This window comes from Podarcis tiliguerta, assembly GCF_965153285.1.
Source record: "Podarcis tiliguerta genome assembly, chromosome: 1".
Classification (NCBI taxonomy): domain Eukaryota; kingdom Metazoa; phylum Chordata; class Lepidosauria; order Squamata; family Lacertidae; genus Podarcis; species Podarcis tiliguerta.
The window spans coordinates 15,090,866-15,113,747 of record NC_139534.1 but is presented as its reverse complement, the minus strand read 5'-3'; the positions used below and the strand labels follow the sequence as shown (position 1 = coordinate 15,113,747).

General features: G+C 45.7%; 1 protein-coding gene across 1 annotated transcript in view; it reads left to right on the top strand.

The window, feature by feature from the left end:
- Window positions 1-22,643, top strand: part of TMEFF2 (transmembrane protein with EGF like and two follistatin like domains 2) — a 253,143-nt gene extending 230,500 nt beyond the window's left edge. The window contains exons 8-10 of the mRNA XM_083412522.1: window positions 11,985-12,108; window positions 15,999-16,157; window positions 22,304-22,643. Of these exons, the coding sequence (XP_083268648.1) occupies window positions 11,985-12,108; window positions 15,999-16,157; window positions 22,304-22,400 (380 nt within the window). The 3' untranslated portion in view covers window positions 22,401-22,643. The remainder of the gene's footprint in view (window positions 1-11,984; window positions 12,109-15,998; window positions 16,158-22,303) is intronic.
- The last annotated feature ends 239 nt before the right edge of the window (window positions 22,644-22,882 follow it).

Sequence of the window (22,882 nt, the reverse complement as noted above, 5' to 3'; positions counted from 1 at the left end):
GGCTCTGCTGTCATTGGTTGTGGTCTAAACCACTGAGCCTCTTGGGCTTGCCGATCAGAAAGTTGGTGGTTCTGTCCCAGCTCCTGCCAACCTAGCAGTTCGAAAGCATGCCAGTGCAACTAGATAAATAGGTACTGCAGCGGTGGGAAGGTAAACAGCGTTTCTGTGTGCTCTGGTGTACATCATGGTGTTCCATTGCACCAGAAGCGGATTAGTCATGCTGGCCACATACCTGGAAAGCTGTCTGTGGACAAACGCCAGCTCCATGGATTGAAAGTGAGATGAGCGCCACAATCCCATAGTCTCCTTTGACTGGACTTAACCATCCAGGAGTCCTTTACCTTTTTACCTTTACCCCTACTGTCTGGGCTTCCTCCTCCCACCCAACCAGTCCTATGGGTACCAGCTGCCACTGGCATTAGGCACCCATCTAAAGAAGGTCCTTTTGCACCCCAACCTACAAAAGCTGTTTTACTTTCTCTTTGGCAAGCTCCATTTTAGCACTGCTGTCGTCATTTGCCCTCTCACCTGTTCATCGGGTTAATCGCTTAAGCATGATGAGAAAAGAGGCTGCTTTGGCTTCAAAATCCAAAGCCAAGATATTAGCTAACAACTTGGGAAAAGTAGACAATTTAGATAAAGCTGTTTTTACAGAGAGATATGTTTTAGTGCAAGGTTTTCAGGCTTCTGTGCTAGTTCCGTATGAATTTGGTTTGAGCAAAGGACAAAAAAACAACTACTACTACTCTTACCTCAAAAATGCGAAAATAATTCCTTCCTGCCTAATAAGGACTTTGGAGAGTTTGGCATTTGAAGATGAGTTGTCAAGCACAATGAATCCACAATTTGATTAATGTTGAAATCATACTCTGTAACATTGCTGGATGAATAATTATAATATTGTGACAGAAAAAAAATAAGCAGTTTCATTTTTAGCCTGGCTTTTCACAGACATTACAGCAATAGTCCTCAGTCTAATAGTTAATACAGAATGTCTACAGAATGTGTTTTTCTGAATGACCAGATTACATCGGTGGGAGGGAATTTGTCATGGCTTTTGGTTGAAATAATAAAATTGAGTGGGTGAGACTGCAGTCCAATGTCTGCTTAGCTCTCACTCAGATAGCCAGCATTGACAGCTTTGACAGTCCCACTTGCCCTTGAGAAGAAGGAGGAAGAGTGACTAGAGGCGCGTCTTTAGTCCAGTATGTGTTCAACATGAAAGGTGAAAATTAGACTGTATCTACTACACATGCTGCAGAATGTTGAAGACTGGCAGGATCAAAACAAAACAAAGACACCTCTCTGCAAATTGAAAACGGGAAAAGCAAACTCTAGCCTCGCCTGCTATGTGTTGGTCTTCTGTTTGTGAGTCAAAGACCCGCCACCCACTTAGGGATAAATAAGACACAAGGACGCATGTATTTTAGGTTAATGGGCTAAAGAAGGTCACAACTTTATTAGTTACAGCATGCGAGTGGTATTGGCTTAGGCACTGGATCAAGCAAACTATATATGACTCCACCCCGTGCAGCAGGGGGTCATTTGAAGGTTAATAACCAGTGGGAGGAGCTTGTTGATGCAAATACAACTGAAGCTTCCCCTGATGTCACCAGGGGTCCGGCCGTGGCCCTAGCCACCAGCAGGGCATCGGACAGGATCCATGACCACTGGATTCTTTAACGGAATACCCAAGAAGGGGAGGGGTAGGTGTCAGCATCGCCCTTGAGCCAGTGTCACCAACTGGACTCATCCACTTCAGCCCCGACTGGGCTAGGCAAGCTGGGTAGCACTTCCAAAAGACCACCTTTCTCACAGGAACAGGTCTAAGTGCTGTGGACTCACAACTCAGAGCTGTGAGCACCGCAAATCACTCCAACAAGAAGACAGTCGTTGTACAGCAGAGTACAGCAGAGCATAAATCACTCGGACGACAGCGCTGAAGAATATCTTCTTTTATTCACTAACAGCTACTGTACTATACAAACTATATACAAATGGAGATGCTGGAGTGCACTGAGTGTTACAGCTGCTTTCTGCAGCGACCTTATCTACACAGAGATAACACTCAGTCTTTTCTCTCCCTGACTGACTCACTCCCTGACTCTCTCACTGACCGACTCTCTCTTTCACTGACCGACTCACTCTCTTACTGTGGTGCTGGAGCAGAATATGTAAATATCAGAACATGCCTCCTCCTCTCTGCAGAATCAGCAGACTGCTCAGGAGATTCTTGGGTATGGGAGGGGTGAAATCTCCTCAGTAGGTGATGGCCACAACCTGCCCTCCAACACACGACACATATTCCAATGCCTAACCGCCAATACCCGAAAAGTTGTGACGATTTGCTACGAGGTAGGCGAAAAACCAAGAGGCTTGTGCCACTTTGCCACGTGGATACAAAATTCCTACCAGGCCCTCTGGGCAACCAGGGCAACCAACCGAAGTCCATAGCAAGGTTCAAAGCATAAATATGACCTAAAGGGAGGGCAGGCGGGTGATCCGACGACTCCAAGCAGCAGAATGGGGACACAGGGCTACCGCGGCTGCTTAAATGCGGCTAAACCCCGCCCCTAAGCCAGCCCTATTGGCTGGCTGATGGGCGTGGCGCAGCACCCGGGGAACTGACGCAGGGGGTCGAATATGCCCCCCTGCCAACGGAGGAACGGCTCCCGCTCACAAAACCTCCCCTCTGGTAGGAGGAGAGGCTTTCAAGGAAATTTTCAACCACAAAGGAGCATATCCCCCCCCCCCCACAGTCTGAAGTGCAGGACCAGCCCACCCATGAGGCAAGGTGAGGCAACTGCCTCAGGCGGCATGTTCCAGTGGGGCAGCAGATCCCGTTATCAATTTTTTCTTACCCCCTTGTTCCTGATGTAGCTCTTCCTTCACTCCTTCTTCACTGGCAGGTAGGAGAATGTCATTTTGGGTTCTACCACAGATGCCAAAATGTCTTTGGCCAGTCCTGCTGAAGTGGTGTGGTCCATTTCACCAGCTCCACATTCTAGCATCTCATTCTCCTACATTCTGCTACAGTTGTAATGTAATTTTCATCTGCTATGGACTCTGGCGCTCATAATGCTTTGAGCATGTTTTAGGGTCTTCTGTTCAACTGATACTGTTTTGTATTATTTTATATGTTGTGAGTATTGTATTATTTGTGAGTATTTTATATGTGGTGCCTGGTACCTTTCAAGGGGGGTGCAGTGGGGGTGGTCTGCCCGGGGTGTCATGCCTAGGGGTGGTGACAAACTCCCCCTAAGCGGATTGGCGTGGTGGTGCTCGCACCCCCGACAGGTGGGTTTTCCTGATTTGGGCGATCGTCGTTGTGAAAATCCGCCCACCGATCACGCAAATACGCCTGGCGGTCAGCCTGTCACCTGCCGACGGGTGGCATTCACACACCCTGGCGGGCGGCACTCGCATCCCCAGCAGGCGGTCTTATGTGATTGGCAGCCATATTTTCGCATTCTGCAGGAGGTGCTGGCATCCCTGACTGTCAGCCCTGCATGCCGGGTGTATTTGTGCGATCCATGGGCAGATTGTCCTGACAATTGTGCCAATCGTGAATGTGAGTGCCGGCCGCCGGAGGGAGCCAGCTCGATGGTCGTATTTTCACGATCGGCGGGCATATCTGTTTTGTGACCATGCCTCCCTTAAAAAAGGTCAACAACTATGAGGTAAAGGGTAAAGGGACCCCTGACCATTAGGTCCAGTTGTGGCCAACTCTGGGGTTGCGGCGCTCATCTCGCTTTATTGGCCGAGGGAGCCGGCGTACAGCTTCCGGGTCATGTGGCCAGCATGACTAAGCCGCTTCTGGCGAACCAGAGCAGTGCATGGAAACGCCGTTTACCTTCCCGCCGGAGCGGTACCTATTTATCTACTTGCACCTTGATGTGCTTTCGAACTGCTAGGTTGGTAGGAGCAGGGACCGAGCAATGGGAGCTCACTCCGTCGTGGGGATTCGAACCGCCGACCTTCTGATCTAGGCTCTGTGGTTTAACCCACAGCGCCACCCGCGTCCCGTCAACTATGGGGTACCTTCCCGAAAAAAAGAAGCTCAACAACTCTGGGCAACCTTCCCAAAAATTGCAATGTGGGGTTGACAATTTTTTTCACAGCGGCTACCACCTGATCTTGCTATGCCTCTGAGTGGGAATGAAAGAGAAATCTGATTCAGTTCGCATTTAAAGGGGAAACTACTTAATTTGGCACTTTCGCAAACCATAAGAGAACCAAAGAACACAACCATCCTTTGAAGAATCACACCGAATTTTGCAATGCATTTCTCAAACCAAGTAATGTGTTCAAAATGCATTTGGTGTGCATAAAGATGCATGAGTTAATGAAAATACCATAGAAAAATACCTCACTTTAAAGACAATTGCTTTGCAAAAATGCATGTATTAGGCAAGTTTGCATGCAAATGTGTATATTAGGAGAAATGTGCACTAAAATGCTGGTGAGTTTAGGACTTTTTTAAAAAAAACTGCAAGCTGGTGTGGAAATGCGGAGAACTGTAACGAAGGCTGGGAAAATGAGAAAGTGGATCTTCCCCTAATTATGAGCAACTTTGAGGATTCTCCATAATAACATATGATATTATTCTTTAACATAATCAATACTAGGCCAGGCAAGCCAAAGAGCAGCTGGATATAGAACTGTCCGTATGATCTTTTCATATCCTTATCTTTTACTCATGTGTGTCTTTTAACCACTTTAGCTCGAGGGCTACATAACTTGGAACCAACTTTGACTAAAATAAAACACCTCACATCCACAATATCCCACAGTCCCAGGGATTGTTATCAGCAGAACTGTAACTGAGGTACTCTCAAAATCTTCAGTGAAGGAATATATATATAACACCAGATTTTCAAATTATGCTGGAAGCCTCTGTCAGGAGAGGAGTGCTACAATATATATAGCTAGCTCTCCTCAAATGCCAGCGGCTCTGAACAAGAGCGAAAAAGTGAAGTTTAAGTATGTGTGGTGGGCTGTCTCTCTCTTTTAGGCTGAAATGCATTTTTATGATCTTAGGAATGCTCTGCCTGAAAACCGTACATGTTCAAACTTCAGAATAGCAGCCTAACAACTTTTTAAAAAAGATTTCTCCTTGAAATTGTATTTTTGAATCAAATGGATTGGACATTATCCTTTTAGAAATTACTGTCTTTAGGCTTCTGCACATACCCAAACACAGTTCCTAAGATTATTTGGTGGGGGGTATTACTGTATTTTTTGCTCTATAAGTCGCACCAGACCACAAGACGCAGCTAGTTTTTGGAGGAGGAAAACAAGAAAAAAAATATTCTGAATCTCAGAAGCTAGAACAGCAAGAGGGATCGCTGCACAGTGAAAGCAGCAACCCCTCTTGCTGTTCTGGCTTCTGGGATAGCTGTGCAGCCTGCATTCGCTCCATAAGACGCACACACATTTTCCCTTACTTTTTAGGAGGGAAAAAGCGAGTCTTATAGAGCAAAAAATACGGTATTTGAATGCCTTTGGGCTCATTACCTAAAGGAGTGCCTCTCCTGATACACAGATCTCCCTATGCTTTGAGATCCACTGGAAAGGCCCTTCTAGTAAGCCTTGAACATACTGTTGTTCAAGGGTCTTTTGACACTACAGGGCCTTCTCAGCAATGGCACCTCAATTTTGGAATATGCTTCCCCCTAGGGTACAGCTAGAGCCAATACTGTCCATCTTTTGGCAGCAGCTGGCTACCTTCTGTTGAAGTAAGAGTAGTGAAAATGCAGCTAGGAAGCTCAAATCATATATGTGACTGACACCCTTCTTTGGAAATTAAACCAGTGTCCAAACTTTAACATCCAAAAACTTTACTTGCAGAAACTTATAGTTCTAGGTGAATTAAAACATATTATTTACAATCACATGCTTCCCCAAGTATGGGTTTACAGTCTCTTCTTCTAACTTTCAAACAACTGTATTTCCCTCTCTGTCCAGAGCTCAGCCTTCTATATCTCAGTTAGGCCACGTCTTGCAGCTCCTGTGAGAGATTTCCACTTTCACCTTCTCCTGAATCTTTGCTCTCTTTCTCTCAAGCACAGAAGAAGTATCCCAACACTCTATTCAACTTAGCAGTGTTCACAGTGGATTCCAAACACAGTCATCTTGCTTCACATAAAATGGAGTCTCTCTCCTTCACTAGATACATTCCATACGGCCGACGTTACTCAGTCACACGAGAACTACTAGAGAATGCTCTAGAATTCAGTTGCCAACCAATCAATTTCAAGCACATAGCAATGCATACAAGCATTTACAATTTCAGTGAATTAAATTACTATACTTAACACCTTCGTCTTCCTTCAACCCTTTGAATATCCTAAGGGGCAATGACCTGTACAGCAATAATGGAGCCAGTTTGTTTTTTTAATTGAACCATGTACTGTGTTTCTAACTTTCTGACTGGTTTACATGTTTTCAATTGTTCTGAACCACCCTGAGGTCTTTTGACAAAGGTCAAGATATAAATCATGTAAAACAAAACAAAATTAAATTAAATGGAGGACTGGAACGGGATTCCAGCCAGTGATTGTAGTGTACGTGTAGACTTGTGGGAGGAGGCATATATTGAAATATTATGGACCAATGCTTTACTCTTTTAAATCAACCTTTAATTGTGCCCCAGTTTTGAGAGGCACTCCAGTTTTCTCTGCATATGTGCTTTTAGCCCTCATTGACCCATTAATAAGTGGGGTTGTTGCATTTTGAACAGTCTTCAAAGGCACAGAATGAGTGACAGCAGAGCAGCCTGATGATGACCAAGGCATTTATCATGGTGCCTAGGCATCATTCTCTAGGTGTGAGCTGATAAAATGTACTCCAGGACACAGCTTCTCCCTGTGATTCCTGGAATCACATCCAGGTCTCCAAAGCATGCCCAAACTGCATCTCTGTTCCTTTGTGGGAGGGCGAGTGTGACCCCGTTCAGAACAGGAGAAATACCAGCTCCCACCAGGAACATATTTTCAGTTTATTCACCCACATCCAGTCCACCATTCACTCTAGCCATGGAACGGAGGAACAATAAGCAGGCTCCGTATTCTGCTACCTACCAAATGCAATGTATTAATTCACATTCAATCAGGGTTTCCCCCCACCCTCAAAATAACATGAAGCAGATTGGAGGGTGTAATGGTTCTAGGGGTTGCTCGTGCGTAAGTTGCCGCTACTCCTGGCTAGGTTGCCTGTTTGAACCCTTTCTGTCTGGACAGCCTCAAGTTCCGTGGCTGCCTCAGTCGCTGGCAGAATCCGTCAGTGGGCGTTTCTTGAACCTCTTCCAGCATAGAAGCTGTTTGACGCCCAGTCTCCTCCTACTCTGCCTGCGCGGAAGTCTTCTGCGCAAAGTGGGTGTGGGCAGCGGAGTACTTGTGCCCTCTCCGCTGGTCTCCGGCGAGGAGTCCTGGAGCCACCTCTCCGATTCCCCCCATCTGCCCCCCCTTCTCCACTGGTGTTACGCTGATTTCCTTCCCCAGCGGATGGGCTGCCTCTCTCCCTACTGGGACCCTCTCCGCCATCCCTCTGGAGCCTCCTCTCCGCCTCCAGCTCCGATGGCAGTTCCCTGACAGAGGGCTTTGTTCAAACTTGGGTCAATCTCTTGAGCCAAACAGAGCTTTGCAGTAAAAGCTTTGGCTTCATGGTTAAGACTAAAACCTTTGAACACTTGGCTTGTCTGTTTGTTAGGGAGCCTGCATAGATGTAGCACCTACCCTGCGCACATATAGCCACACTGATGATGCCATGCCTATGTAGAAAGGACAGATTCAGGTATCTACAAACATAGATCAGCATGGGATGCTACTATTCACTGTCATTCTGTAGAACAGATGTGGATGTAGATCTGCAGCTAGACAGAAATTTATTAAAATACGTAGTTATTATATTCAGTATTAGTTAGAGGCAGTGGCGTAACGTGGGGGTGCAGGGGGGGCCGGCCGCACCGGGCGCAACATCTGGGGGTTAGGGTTAGGGGGCGCAAATCCACGGGTTAGGGGGCGCAAATTACTTGCCTTGCCCCGGGTGCTGACAACCCACGCTACGCCACTGGTTAGAGGAGTCCTGTTGAAATTGTTATACATGACTAACTTAAGCCCATTAGCTTCAATGGGTCTACTCTGAGTATAACTTATATACAGGCCATGGTGTCACCTTATCAGAGTGCAAGACAATACACCTTACTTTAGATACAGGACAATTCGGGAGCGGGTGCCTAGCTGCATGCTAGACTGGGGCCAAAGTTTATCAGAGTTTCACCATATCCCATAATTTCTCTGGAATTTCCTAATATTGCGTGAACTTGAGCTTTCATCGTGTTCAGGATCATCATCTGGCTCCAGGGACAAGTGAAAATTGCAGATCACACTTCGAAATGAGGCTTTCAATGAGACTCTAGCTTTTCACTTGATAAGATAAAGAAAGGGAAATCTTAGGGCTCGGTAGTTAATTGCTGTGGAAGAGGCTCTAATCAGAAAAGGGATGGGAGAGAGTTTATTTCTAAAATCCATCATGTTCTCTCCTATACAGATTATAAGATACACCATCATAAAAAGCATTAGTAAAAACGTGGGCTGTTTCATTTCTGAACCTGTCAGATATCCATAGTAGAATGTACTACACAACTTTTAGAAGACACCTGAAAGCAGCCCTGTATCAGGAAGTTTTTAATGTTTGGCATTTTATTATGATTTTATATGTGTTGGAAACACATGCCAGGATTTCTGGGCATATTATTATTATTATTATTATTATTATTACTACTACTACTACTACTACTGAAGTGAAGGCCCAAGACAGGTGTTGACCATCATGTGAGCTGCGCACAGGTGGGCTGAAGCGAGCTGCTGCCGTTCCTGTGGAGCCTCCTTTTATTGAGACAAATATGCAAGCCAGGCAAATACATTTTTGGGCTGTGACCTTTACACATCTTCCGTCCCAAGATCGTGGGGTGGTACAAAGCTATTTTGGCACCTGTTTCCACAGCGTCATTTTCCCCTTGCACAGTGTATGACGAAGGAGACAGAAGGTCTCAGGGACAAAGGTTACAGACAGGACACCACTGACTGCTGAGAACGCAAAAGGTCAGACGTAGGGGACGATGTTCCGACAGCCGTGGCTTGTCTGAGGGGGGGTTTTCCCTGCACCCCAAGGTCACGCATGCAGGCAGACTGTGACTGCCTGCTGGTGGGGAGTGTGCTCCCTCCGGACCTCACTCTCCACTCCGCGATATCCCTACAACTACTTATAGAAGGTTAGAATATACTTCCTGTCACTTAGGGCCGGCCTAGCTATTAGGCAGAGTAAGGCAGCTGCCTCAAGTGGCAACTGTTGATGGTGTTGGCTGTTCCCCTCTGGTGGAAGATACAGCTAAGCTTTGCTTGCAGCTCAGTGTTGGAATGAGATTCAACTGCTAGACTTTGTCGGCTTCTGCATGTGAATTTGGCAGGACAGATCTTGTCCTTTGCCTCAGACAAGCGAGATGAGCGCCACAACCCCAGTCACCTTTGAGTGGACCTAACTGTCCAGGGATCCTTTACCTTTTACCCTTTTACCTAATGCTCAGGAATAATGAAAGGTGTAGTTCAGAAATATCTGGAGGGCCACATGTTCACCATTTACACCTTAGAAAAGGCATAATGTACATGTAACAGAATACAAATGAGCTGATTGCCAAGTAAACATTGGGGGTGAAATCTGCCCTACCTAAGCATTTTTATCCCAGAAGAGAGGTTTCGAAATGTGTTTATCAAGCATAATTGTCGATTCTATATGTTTTTTGCAAAATTAGTAAGGATGCTGCAGATGTCTCTTGGAATTTAAACACATTACATCAATCTAAATATTGCAGCTAGAGAACAGTAAATATTTTCTGTTGCATTCACACTCAGGATTGCTTAATGCATATGCCTGAATAAAGAATGAATCCTCTTTTGACTTATGATCTCATATTGCCTTAGCAGCTTGGATCGTAAAGGCAAACCTGCCTTTGCAGGCCTCGGACTGTTGCAATACAGTTGTGTATTTGAGAAAGGGCCTTAGCTCAGTGATAGGGACGTGGATGGCGCTGTGGGTTAAACCACAGAGCCTAGGGCTTGCTGATCAGAAGGTCGGCGGTTCAAATCCCCGTGACAGGATGCGCTCCCGTTGCTCGGTCCCACCTCCTGCCAACCTAGCAGTTCGAAAGCACTCCAAAGTTCAAGTAGATAAATAGGTACCACTCTGGCGGGAAGGTAAATGCCATTTCCGTGCGCTGCTCTAGTTCACCAGAAGCGGCTTAGGCCTGCTGGCCACATGACTCAGAAGCTGTACCCCGGCTCCCTCGGCCAATAAAGTGAAATGAGAGCCGCAACCCCAGAGTCGTCCGCGACTGGACCTAATGGTCAGGGGTCCCTTTACCTTTACCTTAGCTTGGTGATAGAAGGCCCCAGATTCGCTTCCTGACATCTCCGAGTGGAACTGAGAATGAAATTGTGGAGAACATCTGCCTTCCAGAGCAGGCAAAATTGGGATAAATTGACAAAGAATTCAAACTGACATGAAGCAGCTAACAATGTTCCTATTGATGTCTTTCCTTAATTCCAGCGGGAGTGAGCTCTGAATATGCTTGACTCTCTCCCCAAATCAATGGGTTGTAAAAGGGGATTATTTTGACAGGCTCATTCCCATGAATTAGAGATACAGTGGTACCTCGGGTTACATACGCTTCAGGTTACATACAATTCAGGTTACAGACTTCGCTAACCCAGAAATATTACCTCGGGTTAAGAACTTTGATTCAGGATGAGAACAGAAATTGGGCGGCAGCACAGCAGCAGGAGGCCCCATTAGCTAAAGTGGAGCTTCAGGTTAAGAACAGTTTCAGGTTAAGAACAGACCTCCAGAACGAATTAAGTTCTTAACCCGAGGTACCACTGTACTGTACAAGTTTGCAACCCTCCTCATTCATGTTACTTCATTCTCGGGAAACATTTATTTAAATCTACACACCTTTCTAAAAGTGCTAACTTATTGCAGTATATCCTCTTGCACTTAAATGAGAGCCTAAAGTATTTGCTCTTTAATCATCATCATCTGGTTGGGTTTCCCCAGCCACTCTGGGCGGCTCCCAACAGCATATTAAAAACACAATAAAACATCAAACATTAAAAACTTCCCTAAATGGGGCTGCCTTCAGATGTCTTCTAAAAGTCAGATAGTTGTTTATTTCTTTGACATCTGATGGGAGGGCGTTCCTCAAGGTGGGCGCCACTACTGAGAAGGCCCTCTGCCAGCTTCCCTGTAACTTCACTTCTCTCACTAAGAGACTAGCAGAAGGCCCTCAGAGCTAGACCTCAGTGTCCAGGCTGAACGATGGCAGTGGAGACGCTCCTTCACATATACCGGGCCAAAGCTGTTTAGGGCTTTAAAGATCAGCACCAAACACTTTGAATTGTGCTCGGAGCCAATGTAGGTCTTTCAGGACCGGTGTTATATGGTCTTGGTGGCCACTCCCAGTCACCAGTCTAGCTGCTGCATTCTGGATTAGTTGTAGATTCCAAGTCACCTTCAAAGCTAGCCCCAAGTAAAGCGCATTGTAGTAGTCCAAGTGGGACATAACCAGAGCATGCACCACTCTGGTGAGACAGTCTGTGAGCAGGTAGTGTCTCAACCAGTGTACCAAATGGAGCAGGTTGACAGCTGCCCTGGACACAGAATTGACCTGTGCCTCTATGGGCAGCTGTGAGTCCAAAATGATTCCCAGGCTGCACACCTGGTCCTTCAAGGGCACAGTTACCACATTCAGAACCAGGGAGTCCTCCACACTCACCTGCCCCCTGTCCCCCAAAAACAGTACTTCTGCCTTGTCAGCATGCAATCTCAATCTGTTATGCAGTACACTGAAGCAAATATGTCTTTTGTTATTGTTTCTTCACCATGCTACACACTTAGAGGTTGGTTTTCTTTTTCATCTGTCTTTACAGAGAATGCCAACAAACTTGAAGAAAGCGCCAGGGGAATCTACATTCCTTGTCCAGAACATTATAACGGCTTCTGCATGCATGGAAAATGTGAACACTCTGCAAATATGCTGGAACCATCTTGCAGGTAAGACTTTCCCCAAACCGAGTGGCTAATGATAAACTGAACAGGAACACTTGCTAACACATGCTATCTTGATACAGCAAGGGAAATAATAATTGCCAAGACCCCATCCACTCTGGATCTAAATTATGTAACGAGGCACCTAATGTATGTAGTAGAACTGTCCTAAATTATGCAGCACCATTAAGCTGTTTAGAAATGGATTCCTGAAACGTATGTTGATGCAGCCCTTAAAAGGCTCCTAAGAGCACAGGCTTGCTGGGCAGGCATTATCCTAGGGCTGCCATACGTTTGGAATTTCCAAAATTTGGTTACAATGTCCAGGAAAGCCCGGGTGTATAGCAATGTTGGAAGTGTTGGTTTTTTGGCCAAATATCCATAAAAGTAGCTCAAAAGTAGAGTGACTAGTGGGGTGCCTCAGGGTTCTGTCTTGGGCCCGGTCTTATTCAACATCTTTATCAACGACTTGGATGATGGACTCAAGGGCACCCTGATCAAATTTGCAGATGACACCAAACTGGGAGGGGTGGCTAACACCCCAGAGGACAGGATCACACTTCAAAATGACATTGACAGATTAGAGAACTGGGCAAAAACAAACAAGATGAATTTTAACAAGGAGAAATGTAAAGTATTGCACTTGGGCAAAAAAAAAAGAGAGGCACAAATACAAGATGGGTGACACCTGGCTTGAGAGCAGTACATGTGAAAAGGATCTAGGAGTCTTGGTTGACCACAAACTTGACATGAGCCAACAGTGGGACGCGGCAGCTAAAAAAGCCAATGCAATTCTGGGCTGCATCAATAGGAGTATAGCATCTAGATCAAGGGAAGTAATAGTGCCACTGTATTCTGCTGTGGTCAGACCTTAGCCTGGAGAAGAGGTGGTTAAGGGGTGATATGATAGCCATGTTCAAATATATAAAAGGATGTCACATAGAGGAGGGAGAAAGGTTGTTTTCTGCTGCTCCAGAGAAGCGGACACAGAGCAATGGATCCAAACTACAAGAAAGAAGATTCCACCTAAACATTAGGAAGAACTTCCTGACAGTAAGAGCTGTTCGACAGTGGAATTTGCTGCCAAGGAGTGTGGTGGAGTCTCCTTCTTTGGAGGTCTTTAAGCAGAGGCTTGACAACCATATGTCAGGAGTGCTCTGATGGTGTTTCCTGCTTGGCAGGGGGTTGGACTCGATGGCCCTTGTGGTCTCTTCCAACTCTATGATTCTATGAACAAACATGCCCCTCCCCCCCAAAAAAAACTCAACCCCCCCCAAAAAAAGCTCAGCAACCCTAATTATCTGTTGATTCCTCACACTCAGCCAACAGCTACTGTCCCAAGAAACCCAGCAGTGGAGAGAACTTGAGAGCTACAACAACCACTGGCCAAGGAAGGGGGATGCGGTGGGTGCGGTCCACCCCAGGTGTCCTCCCTGAGGGGGGGTGACATTGCTGCCCCACCCCCCGGGACGCTTGCCATGGGAAGCGCCCCCCTGGGCTTGCTGATTAGAAGGCTGGCGGTTCGAATCCCCATGATGGGGTGAGCTCCCATTGCTCTGTCACAGCTCCTGCCAACCTAGCAGTTCAAAAGCACACCAGTGTAAGTAGGTAAATAGATACCATTCCAGCGGGGAAGGTAAATGGCGCTTCCGTGTGCTCTGGCGCTCGTCCTGGTGTCAGTTGTGCCAGAAACAGTTTGGTCATGCTGGCCACATGACCCGGAAAGCTGTCTGCAGACAAACGCCGGCTCCCTCGGCCTGAAAAGCGAGATGAGCCTCAACCCTATAGTCACCTTTGACTGGACTTTTCCATCCAGGGGTCCTTTACGTTTGTTTTTTTCACTCAGATGCATCCAGCCTCTGGCACCAGAGATTGCACACAGCCACCGCTACGTGTGTTTTCATCTTGTTTTTTATGTTTAGAATGATCGTAAGCAGTCCTGAAAATTTGAATGGTGTGCCGGGTATAATAATTGAGCAAACAAACATTTCATTTGCTTATTAAAGAAATAAAAATACCTTTTCCCAACTAGCTTTTTAAATGGAGACCTTTATTTCAGTCTGTATCTGCCTTGGACTTGAAATCGTCTCTCTGTGTGTGTGTGATTGCTGATCTTTTTATTGTTAAATCATTTGGGGACGTTTTATGAGAAGCAACGCATAAACAGAATACATACATAAATCAAATACATCAACTTCAAAATGAGAGCAGTTGCCTAGAACAAATTAAGCTTCTTCCAGGAGGCATTTCCCACAAATATCAGCGTGGCACACATTAAAATTTTGGTTTTGGTATAGGAAATCATCATAAAAGTACCAAACAACAAGAACAGCAACACCCCCAACCCTCTTATATCCCCAAAGTAACTGAGGCATAAAGAAAGTTCCTTGGTTATCTTGTAAGATATACAAAGTAGCTGCGGCTAGGAGTGTCAGTGAATTCCGAAGAAAAAAGAAATTGTCAGTGCTCATTTATTCATCCCATATACAAAACAGACATCAATCCAGTATTTGCTGGTCTTATTCTTTTTGGTCCACAAACAATAAGTAATCAATGTCCCGCCCCCGCCTTTCAATTCTGTTTCCTTTGCACTGAAATGAATGGCGTGAAAGTAATTGTGTCATTATTTACCGTACTTTTCTATGTATAAGATGAGCTGTTTCCATGAGAATAGAATCTCAAAAATTGGGGGTTGTCTTATATATGGATAGTGCAGATTGGGGATGGGGGATTGATGAGCAGCAGGATCCCAGAGGCGATTGTGCTGTTGATTGGTGTATGTGGCTAGGGCTGCTGTCGATTGGCTGTTTCTGCTGTCAAAACAACTCTGGGCATCGCTCCTCAAAAAAATCTCAGCAGCTCTGGGCAATTTCCCCCAGTTTTCTAAATTTATACACTGGGGGGTGTTATACACGAGAAAATATGGCACGTTAAATTCACAACCCTTTGTAAGGTACGAAAATACAGTGGTAACTCGGGTTACATACGCTTCAGGTTATAGAAGCTTCAGGTTATAGACTCTGCTAACCCAGAAGTAGTACCTCGGGTTAAGAACTTTGCTTCAGGATGAGAACAGAAATCACACGATGGCGGCATGGCGGCAGCGGGAGGCCCCATTAGCTAAAGTGGTACCTCAGGTTAAGAACAGTTTTAGGTTAAGAACAGCCCTCCAGAACGAATTAAGTTTTTAACCCGAGGTATCACTGTACTTGGGACGCGGGTGGCGCTGTGGGTAAAAGCCTCAGCGCCTAGGGCTTGCTGATCGAAAGGTCGGCAGTTCGAATCCCCGCGGCGGGGTGCGCTCCCGTTGTTCGGTCCCAGCACCTGCCAACCTAGCAGTTCAAAAGCACTCCCGGGTGCAAGTAGATAAATAGGGACCGCTTACTAGCGGGAAGGTAAACGGCGTTTCCGTGTGCGGCTCTGGCTCGCCAGAGCAGCAATGTCATGCTGGCCATGTGACCCGGAAGTGTCTCCGGACAGCGCTGGCCCCCGGCCTCTTTGAGTGAGATGGGTGCACAACCCTAGAGTCTGTCAAGACTGGCCCGTACGGGCAGGGGTACCTTTACCTTTACCTGTCACTGTACTTGCATAGATTACAATAAGTAGCAGGCAGCCAAATGAATAAAGCAGTATTTGGTGGGAACTGAATTGCAGAGGAATGGAAACGGTGCTGATTGTGATGAGGATGGGTTGGAATGGAAATGGCTGCCTTCTTACACCCCAAGCTGCCACGCATCATTCTTGTACAGTGGCAACACAGCATCTCTCTGGCAATGCCTGGTTTGTGGCTCATGCGATGCAGCTATGAACTACCGCAAGGGACTGGTTTGTGGCTCATGCGATGCAGCTATGAACTACCGCAAGGGAAGGAGTCAACGTGTCTCTTTCCATTCTAGGTGTGACGCCGGATACACTGGAGAACACTGTGAAAAAAAGGACTACAGCGTTTTATATGTGGTTCCTGGCCCTGTACGATTTCAGTACGTCTTAATAGCAGCAGTGATTGGAACAATCCAGATTGCTGTCATCTGCGTCGTAGTCCTCTGCATTACAAGGTTAGTAATGAGGCCAAGAGGGGGAGGCGGGTGGCGCTGTGGGTAAAAGCCTCAGCGCCTAGGGCTTGCCGATCGAAAGGTCGGCGGTTCGAATCCCCGCGGCGGGGTGCGCTCCCGTTGTTCAGTCCCAGCGCCTGCCAACCTAGCAGTTCGAAAGCACCCCCGGGTGCAAGTAGATAAATAGGGACTGCTTACTAGCGGGAAGTTAAACGGCGTTTCCGTGTGCGGCTCTGGCTTGCTAGAGCAGCGATGTCATGCTGGCCACGTGACCCGGAAGTGTCTGCGGACAGCGCTGGCCCCCGGCCTCTTGAGTGAGATGAGCGCACAACCCTAGAGTCTGGCAAGACTGGCCCGTACGGGCAGGGGTACCTTTACCTTTACCTTTAATGAGGCCAAGGTGCTCTTACCAAGATAAAGTTGGCAAAAATGTATAAATCTAAATCAAATAAGCATTGGAAATGTAATGATAAGGAAGGTTCTTTTTGTCATATGTGGTGGTCTTGTAGTAAGGTGAAAGCTTACTGGGAAATGATATATAATAAAATGAAAAGGATGTTTAAAATAACCTTTGTAAAAAAAAACAAACCCAGAAGCTTTTCTTTTGGGAATTATAGGGACAGAACTACCTAAGCTGTATGGAAACTTGTTCATGTATGCTAGTACAGCGGCAAGAGTGTTACTTGCCCCAAAATGGGAAGAAGCAGAAGTCCCAGCAAAGGAAGAATGGATACAAAAATTTATGGAATATGCAGAAATGGTGAAATGTACCGAAAGAATAAGCATTTTAAATAAAAGAATGGAAATGGTTTATTGAATATTTACAGATAAACTATAAACAGATACAAACATAGGCAGGATTATTGTAACAACCTATGAAAATATGGATGTCCTATTCCATACTACTACTACTAATAATAATAATTTTATTTATACCCCACCCTTCTGACTGGGCTTCCCCAGCCACACTGGGTGGCTTCCGACATATATACAAGCATAGAAAATATGCTTGTATTTTAACATTTTTTAAAAAACTTCCCTGTACAGGGCTGCCTTCGTACGGTTCAGGTGCCAGATAACTCCATACCCTCCAACATTTCGCTGATGAAAATCAGCTTCCAACACACAGAAAAACATAAAAAACCATTCAACATAAAAAAACTTCCCTATACAGGGCTGCCTTCAGATTTCTTCTGATGTCTTCTGAGGGTTATATAGTCACTTATCTCCTTGGCACCGGGGTCACATTACTCCATACCCTCCAATATTTCCTAAGAAAAAGCGGGGCTTCCTGGGATCAAATCAGAAACCAGGACAGCTTTTGTAAATCCGGGGCTGTCCCTGGAAAATAGAGACACCCAGACGGTCTGAAGATCTGTAATGGCAGATAAGCTTCCCCGAAAGGCAACTTGTCTAGCACCACCCATCTTTCTCAGCAATGTGTCATCATGTAGTGCTAGCATGATCTCTAGTAGTGATGTATGGAAGTGAGAGCTGGACCATAAAGAAGGCTGATAGCTGAAGAATTGATGCTTTGGAATTATGGTGCTGGAGGAGACTCTTGAGAGACCCATGGACTGCAAGAAGTTCAAACCTATCCATTCTGAAGGAAATCAGCCCTGAGTGCTCACTGGAAGGACAGATCCTGAAGCTGAGGCTCCTATACTTTGGCCACCTCATGAGAAGAGAAGACTCCCTGGAAAAGACCCTGATGTTGGGAAAGATGGAGGGCACAAGGAGAAGGGGACGACAGAGGACGAGATGGTTGGACAGTGTTGTCGAAGCTTCCAGCATGAGTTTGACCAAACTGCGGGAGGCAGTGGAAGACAGGAGTGCCTGGCGTGCTCTGGTCCATGGGGTCACAAAGAGTCAGACACGACTAAACGACTAAACAGCAACAACAACAAGCGTGATCTCTTGGTCCCTGTGGGCCATTGGTGAAGCCCACGAGCCAGACAAGCACTCCATAACTGTCCCCTAGAAGATGCATCAGCATCTTTTACAACACATGGGGTTTGTTTGGCAGACAGACAGGTATGGAAGGCGGTTTCCCCAATGGTAGAAAATTCAAAAGGAAGCTGTTTGTTTAATAGCTCAGGGATTATCAGTGTTTGCATTCTCAGGAGTTACTCTGTACTTCTTCAGGAAGAGACGGGTGTTTAAAATGCATAGAGTGCCTAGCAAATGCTGGTATGGATTTGAATGCCAAGTGGGCTTGACTTTGGAATTTAAAAGGATATGTGCTGTTTACACTGTCAGTCTTACAAGTAAGGACTCAGGTCCAGCCTTCAACTTAAAAAGATCTCAAGCAACTGAGAGCTTGGAGATCGAGCAATGGGCGGTCTCTGTCAGGCAGTTGTGCGTTTCATCCATTCATAAATACCAGTGTCCATTCTTTACCATGTGATGGGTAAGTTTCAGAGTTTTCTCCAGCTTCACGACTTGCCTGGGCTTCTTCCTCAGGTGAGAGAAGGTGAAACTGCTTCAGGTGTCCTGCAGCTGCTTCAATAAATCAGGCGCCTTAAAAATAAATCCCTTTCCCAAAAAGAGGAGAATTTTAAAAAGAAGCAGGCATCACACTCCTATAGAAAGTAAAAAAAGCACCAATATATCTCAGCATCCTCCTCTCGCTACGCTTAGAGGACAAGCGTGACATTCAGGCCAGAAGAAGGTAGAAAATAATTCATATATCCTTTCCCAGCCTAAAGGCATAATAGAAAAATGTCTGCAGAAGCTTGGAGATGCTTGCCGACCTAGTTGAGTTCATCAACTCTACCCTCAAGAGTAGATCTTCTCCTGCAAGAAGGCAATGCATTATATTAAAGTGGGTTTCAGGGAACATGGAGATAATTCAAACGGCCAGAAATACAGTGTACATAAAAAGGACGGAGATGGGAAAGTAACTGCTCAACAGAAAAATGGCACTACATCATGTTGTTCAAGCAATCTTCTGAGTGGCTCCAGGTTTGTTAACTTCAGGCCATAAAGCAAGTTAACGGTTTGTGTTCAGAGAAAATGGTTTGGTTTTACATGGGCCCTGCCTTTCCAGTGGATTTAATTTAGACTGTGATGTAGATAAAAGGATACCCAAAAGCTGATGCCCTTAAACTTTTTCATTTGCATAAGCTCTTCATTTCCTTTTTCTTTAGCCTTTGCAAAACTTGGTGCGTGTTACATCCAGTAACAAATATACTGTGGTGCTCCAGTCATTATTAGTTAAACATACACACACACACACACACACACAGAGAGAGAGAGAGAGAGAGAGAGAGAGAGAGAGAGAGAGAGAGATGGTTTGAAGGCACTTGATGTTGCCACCTTACTGAAGCTAAGCAGGTCTGGGCCTGGTCACCTTGGATGCCATGATGGAAAAAAGGCAGGATACAAATGCAAGAAAACAGAAATGAATAAATATGCATACACAAAATATACATACCTTCCAACATGTCTCCAATGAAAATAGGGATGTCCTATTCAACAACACGGACGCGGTAAAAGCCTCAGCGCCTAGGGCTTGCAGATCGAAAGGTCGGCGGTTCGAATCCCCGCGGCAGGGTGCGCTCCCGTTGTTCGGTCCCAGCACCTGCCAACCTAGCAGTTCGAAAGCACTCCTGGGTGCAAGTAGATAAATAGGGACCGCTTACTAGCGGGAAGGTAAACGGTGTTTCCGTGTGCGGCTCTGGCTCGCCAGAGCAGCAATGTCACGCTGGCCACGTGACCCGGAAGTGTCTCCAGACAGTGCTGGCCCCCAGCCTCTTGAGTGAGATGGGTGCACAACCCTAGAGTCTGTCAAGACTGGCCCGTATGGGCAGGGGTACCTTTACCTTTTTATTAAACAACAACAACAACGTATTATGTATATCCCACCCATCTGACTGGGTTTCCCTTGCCACTCTGGGCAGCTTACAATACATATAAAAACATAGTAAAACATCAAACATTTAAAATTTCCCAATACAGGGCTGCCTTCAGATGTCTTCTAAAAGTGGTGTCGTTCTGATGGGAGGTTGCTCCACAGGGAAGGTGCCACTGCTGAGAAGGCCTGGTTCCCTGTAATTTCACTTCTTGCAGTGAGGGAACCACCAGATTGCCCTCAGAGAAGGACGTCACTGTCCAGGCTGAGTGATGGGGGTGGAGACGCTCCTTCAGGTATACAGGACTGAGGCCGTTTAGGGCTTTCAAGGTCAGCACCAACACTTTGAATTGTGCTCGGAAATGTACTAGGAGCCAATGTAGGTCTTTCAAGACCGGTGTTATGTGGTCTCGGCAGCTGCTCCCAGTCACCAGTCTAGCTGCCGCATTCTGGATTAGTTAAACGCAGCTAGACTCTGCCCACCAGCTGGGCATGGCGCGGCAGCTGAAGGAAGGCTGATGCAGGGGGCTGAACACACAACCTATCTCCTCTGGGAGGAGGATAGGTCTTCTCAGTTAGTGTGCAACAAGGTTCACCGAACTGGTGCCCAAAGGCACCTCTCACACAGCTACAATTGCCGGAGTGTTTCAGAATCAGTCACTCTACTCAGGAAACTCTGGGAATTGAGACCTCCTGAAAAAATCTCAGCATCCTTTGACAAACTGCAGTTCCCAGGATGATTTGGGAGAAGCCAAAACTTTTTGAAGTGGTATCATAGTGCTTTAAATGGGGCCTCAGTATAAGGCAACTTCCTATGTTCTTAACTGGTGAGGGGAGGGGAGGGAATTTAGCAGCCTGGTTGACAGGCAGGCATTCCAGATACTTACTGTATTTTTCGCTCTATAAGACGCACCAGACCATAAGACACACTTAGTTTTTGGAGGAGGAAAACAATGAATGTTTGAATTCCAGAAGCCAGAACAGCAAGAGGGATCTCTGTGCAGCGATCCCTCTTGCTGTTCTGGCTTCTGGGATAGCTGCGCAGCCTGCATTCGCTCCCTAAGATGCACACACATTTCCCCTTACTTTTTAGGAGGGAAAAAGTGCATCTTATAGAGCGAAAAATACAGTAATTAAAAAGAAAGTGGCTACATCTAGATGCATGCTCCTCAACTGTCCTGCTTTAAGTGGAACATACCGGAATTACAGAAGCCATTCTGATTCCAAAGACGGCCATTTTGGAGGGGGGGCAGTGCTGTCGCACAAGTCCCCTCTGTGGCATGTTGGAGGGTATGTGGATATATACGTTAACCAGGGTAAATTTAGGAAACTGTTGTTGTTTTTCTGTAAGTCTATGAGTCCCAGCTGCACGCTGTTATTCACTAGCAGCACTTCTTTTCTAAAATATAAAATGTTTAGGAGTACTCTCATTTTGGCTCAAGAAAACCACCATTTTATAGTTAAAATCGGGGAAAATAAATACAGTAAATGGACAAAAGTACAAAGATTCACAAAATATTTACCTCCGTAAAATACCCCTTCGCCCCCCCCCCCCCCCCGGAAAAAAGCACTGTTCTCTAGTCATACACGGATAGTTACATTTGCTACAATTTGGATGCAGCGGTACCATTGCATGAATGGAAAGCGCTTCCTGTTGCAGAAGGAAGTGTTCCTGGTTTGTTCGGTTTTTTTAATGTAAATACGTATACCCCAAACGTACATTGTCTTGTTATGCTTGTATCCCCACAGGGGAATAATTCAGGTTTCGAACAAACACAGAGCAGACAAAGAGAATCCATTCGCAGAGCTGACAGTCATTTATATCTGAGTTGCCTTTGTGCTTCCCGAAATGCAATAGTGCATTCTAAGTTAGCCAATGTAGGGAAAAGCAACGATTGTTTCTTTTATTTGTGCTTTCCTAGCTGGGAGGATGTTTGGGAGAAATATTAAACTGTGTGTACATTTTCCGAAGGTCTCATAGCCGCATTGCTTGTGGTGGGTCTTTAAACCAGTGCATTAATATAACCCTCGTTGCAGGCAGGCAGTGTCCTACGGGAAATGATTTTGGCTATTTCAGGCTCCTGTTTGAAGAACGGGCTCGGAAAGGCCTTTGACTCTTTTTTTACAAAGCTCTGGAGCTGTGCAGCTAAGGAATGATGAGTTGTACCGACAGCCGTTGTTGGCAGTTGCCCTTCCGTGGCCTGCAATCCTTACGTTACCTCCACTGTCGTTTAGCAAAGCAAATTTCATGCTCTTTTTCTCTCTCCCACCCCTCCCTTTCCCCTCTTGCTTGCAGGAAATGTCCCAGGAGCAACCGAATTCACAGGCAGAAGCAAAACACAGGGCACTACAGTTCAGACAACACAACAAGAGCATCGACCAGGTTAATTTAAACGAGAGCATGTTTCCACAATGGCAAAAAGTAAACTGCAGAGAGGTTGGACTTTCAAAAAAAAATAATACAGTATTATAGACAAAAAGATCTACACATGTTGCCTTGCATTTGTGGTAATCTACACCAATGAAAAAAAAACATGTACTACAGCTATATTTGATTATGTATGGATATATTTGAAATAGTATACATTGTCTTGATGTTTTTTCTGTAATGTAAATAAACTATTTATATCACACAATATAGTTTTTTTTTTCTTTTTCATGTATTTGTTATATATAATAAATACTCAGTGATGAGGAAAAAAACCAATGCTTTCTTAAATTTGCTGTGCCGTACAAGCGTGTTATCTTTGGACATGATGAATTTGCAAGCTGTGCGAGTCACAATATTTAAACTGCAGCCATATGAGCACCTCTGCTGTGGGCACAGTAACAGCCTTCCTGAACAGTCTTAGGCTTCTTAAACTGTAATGAAAGT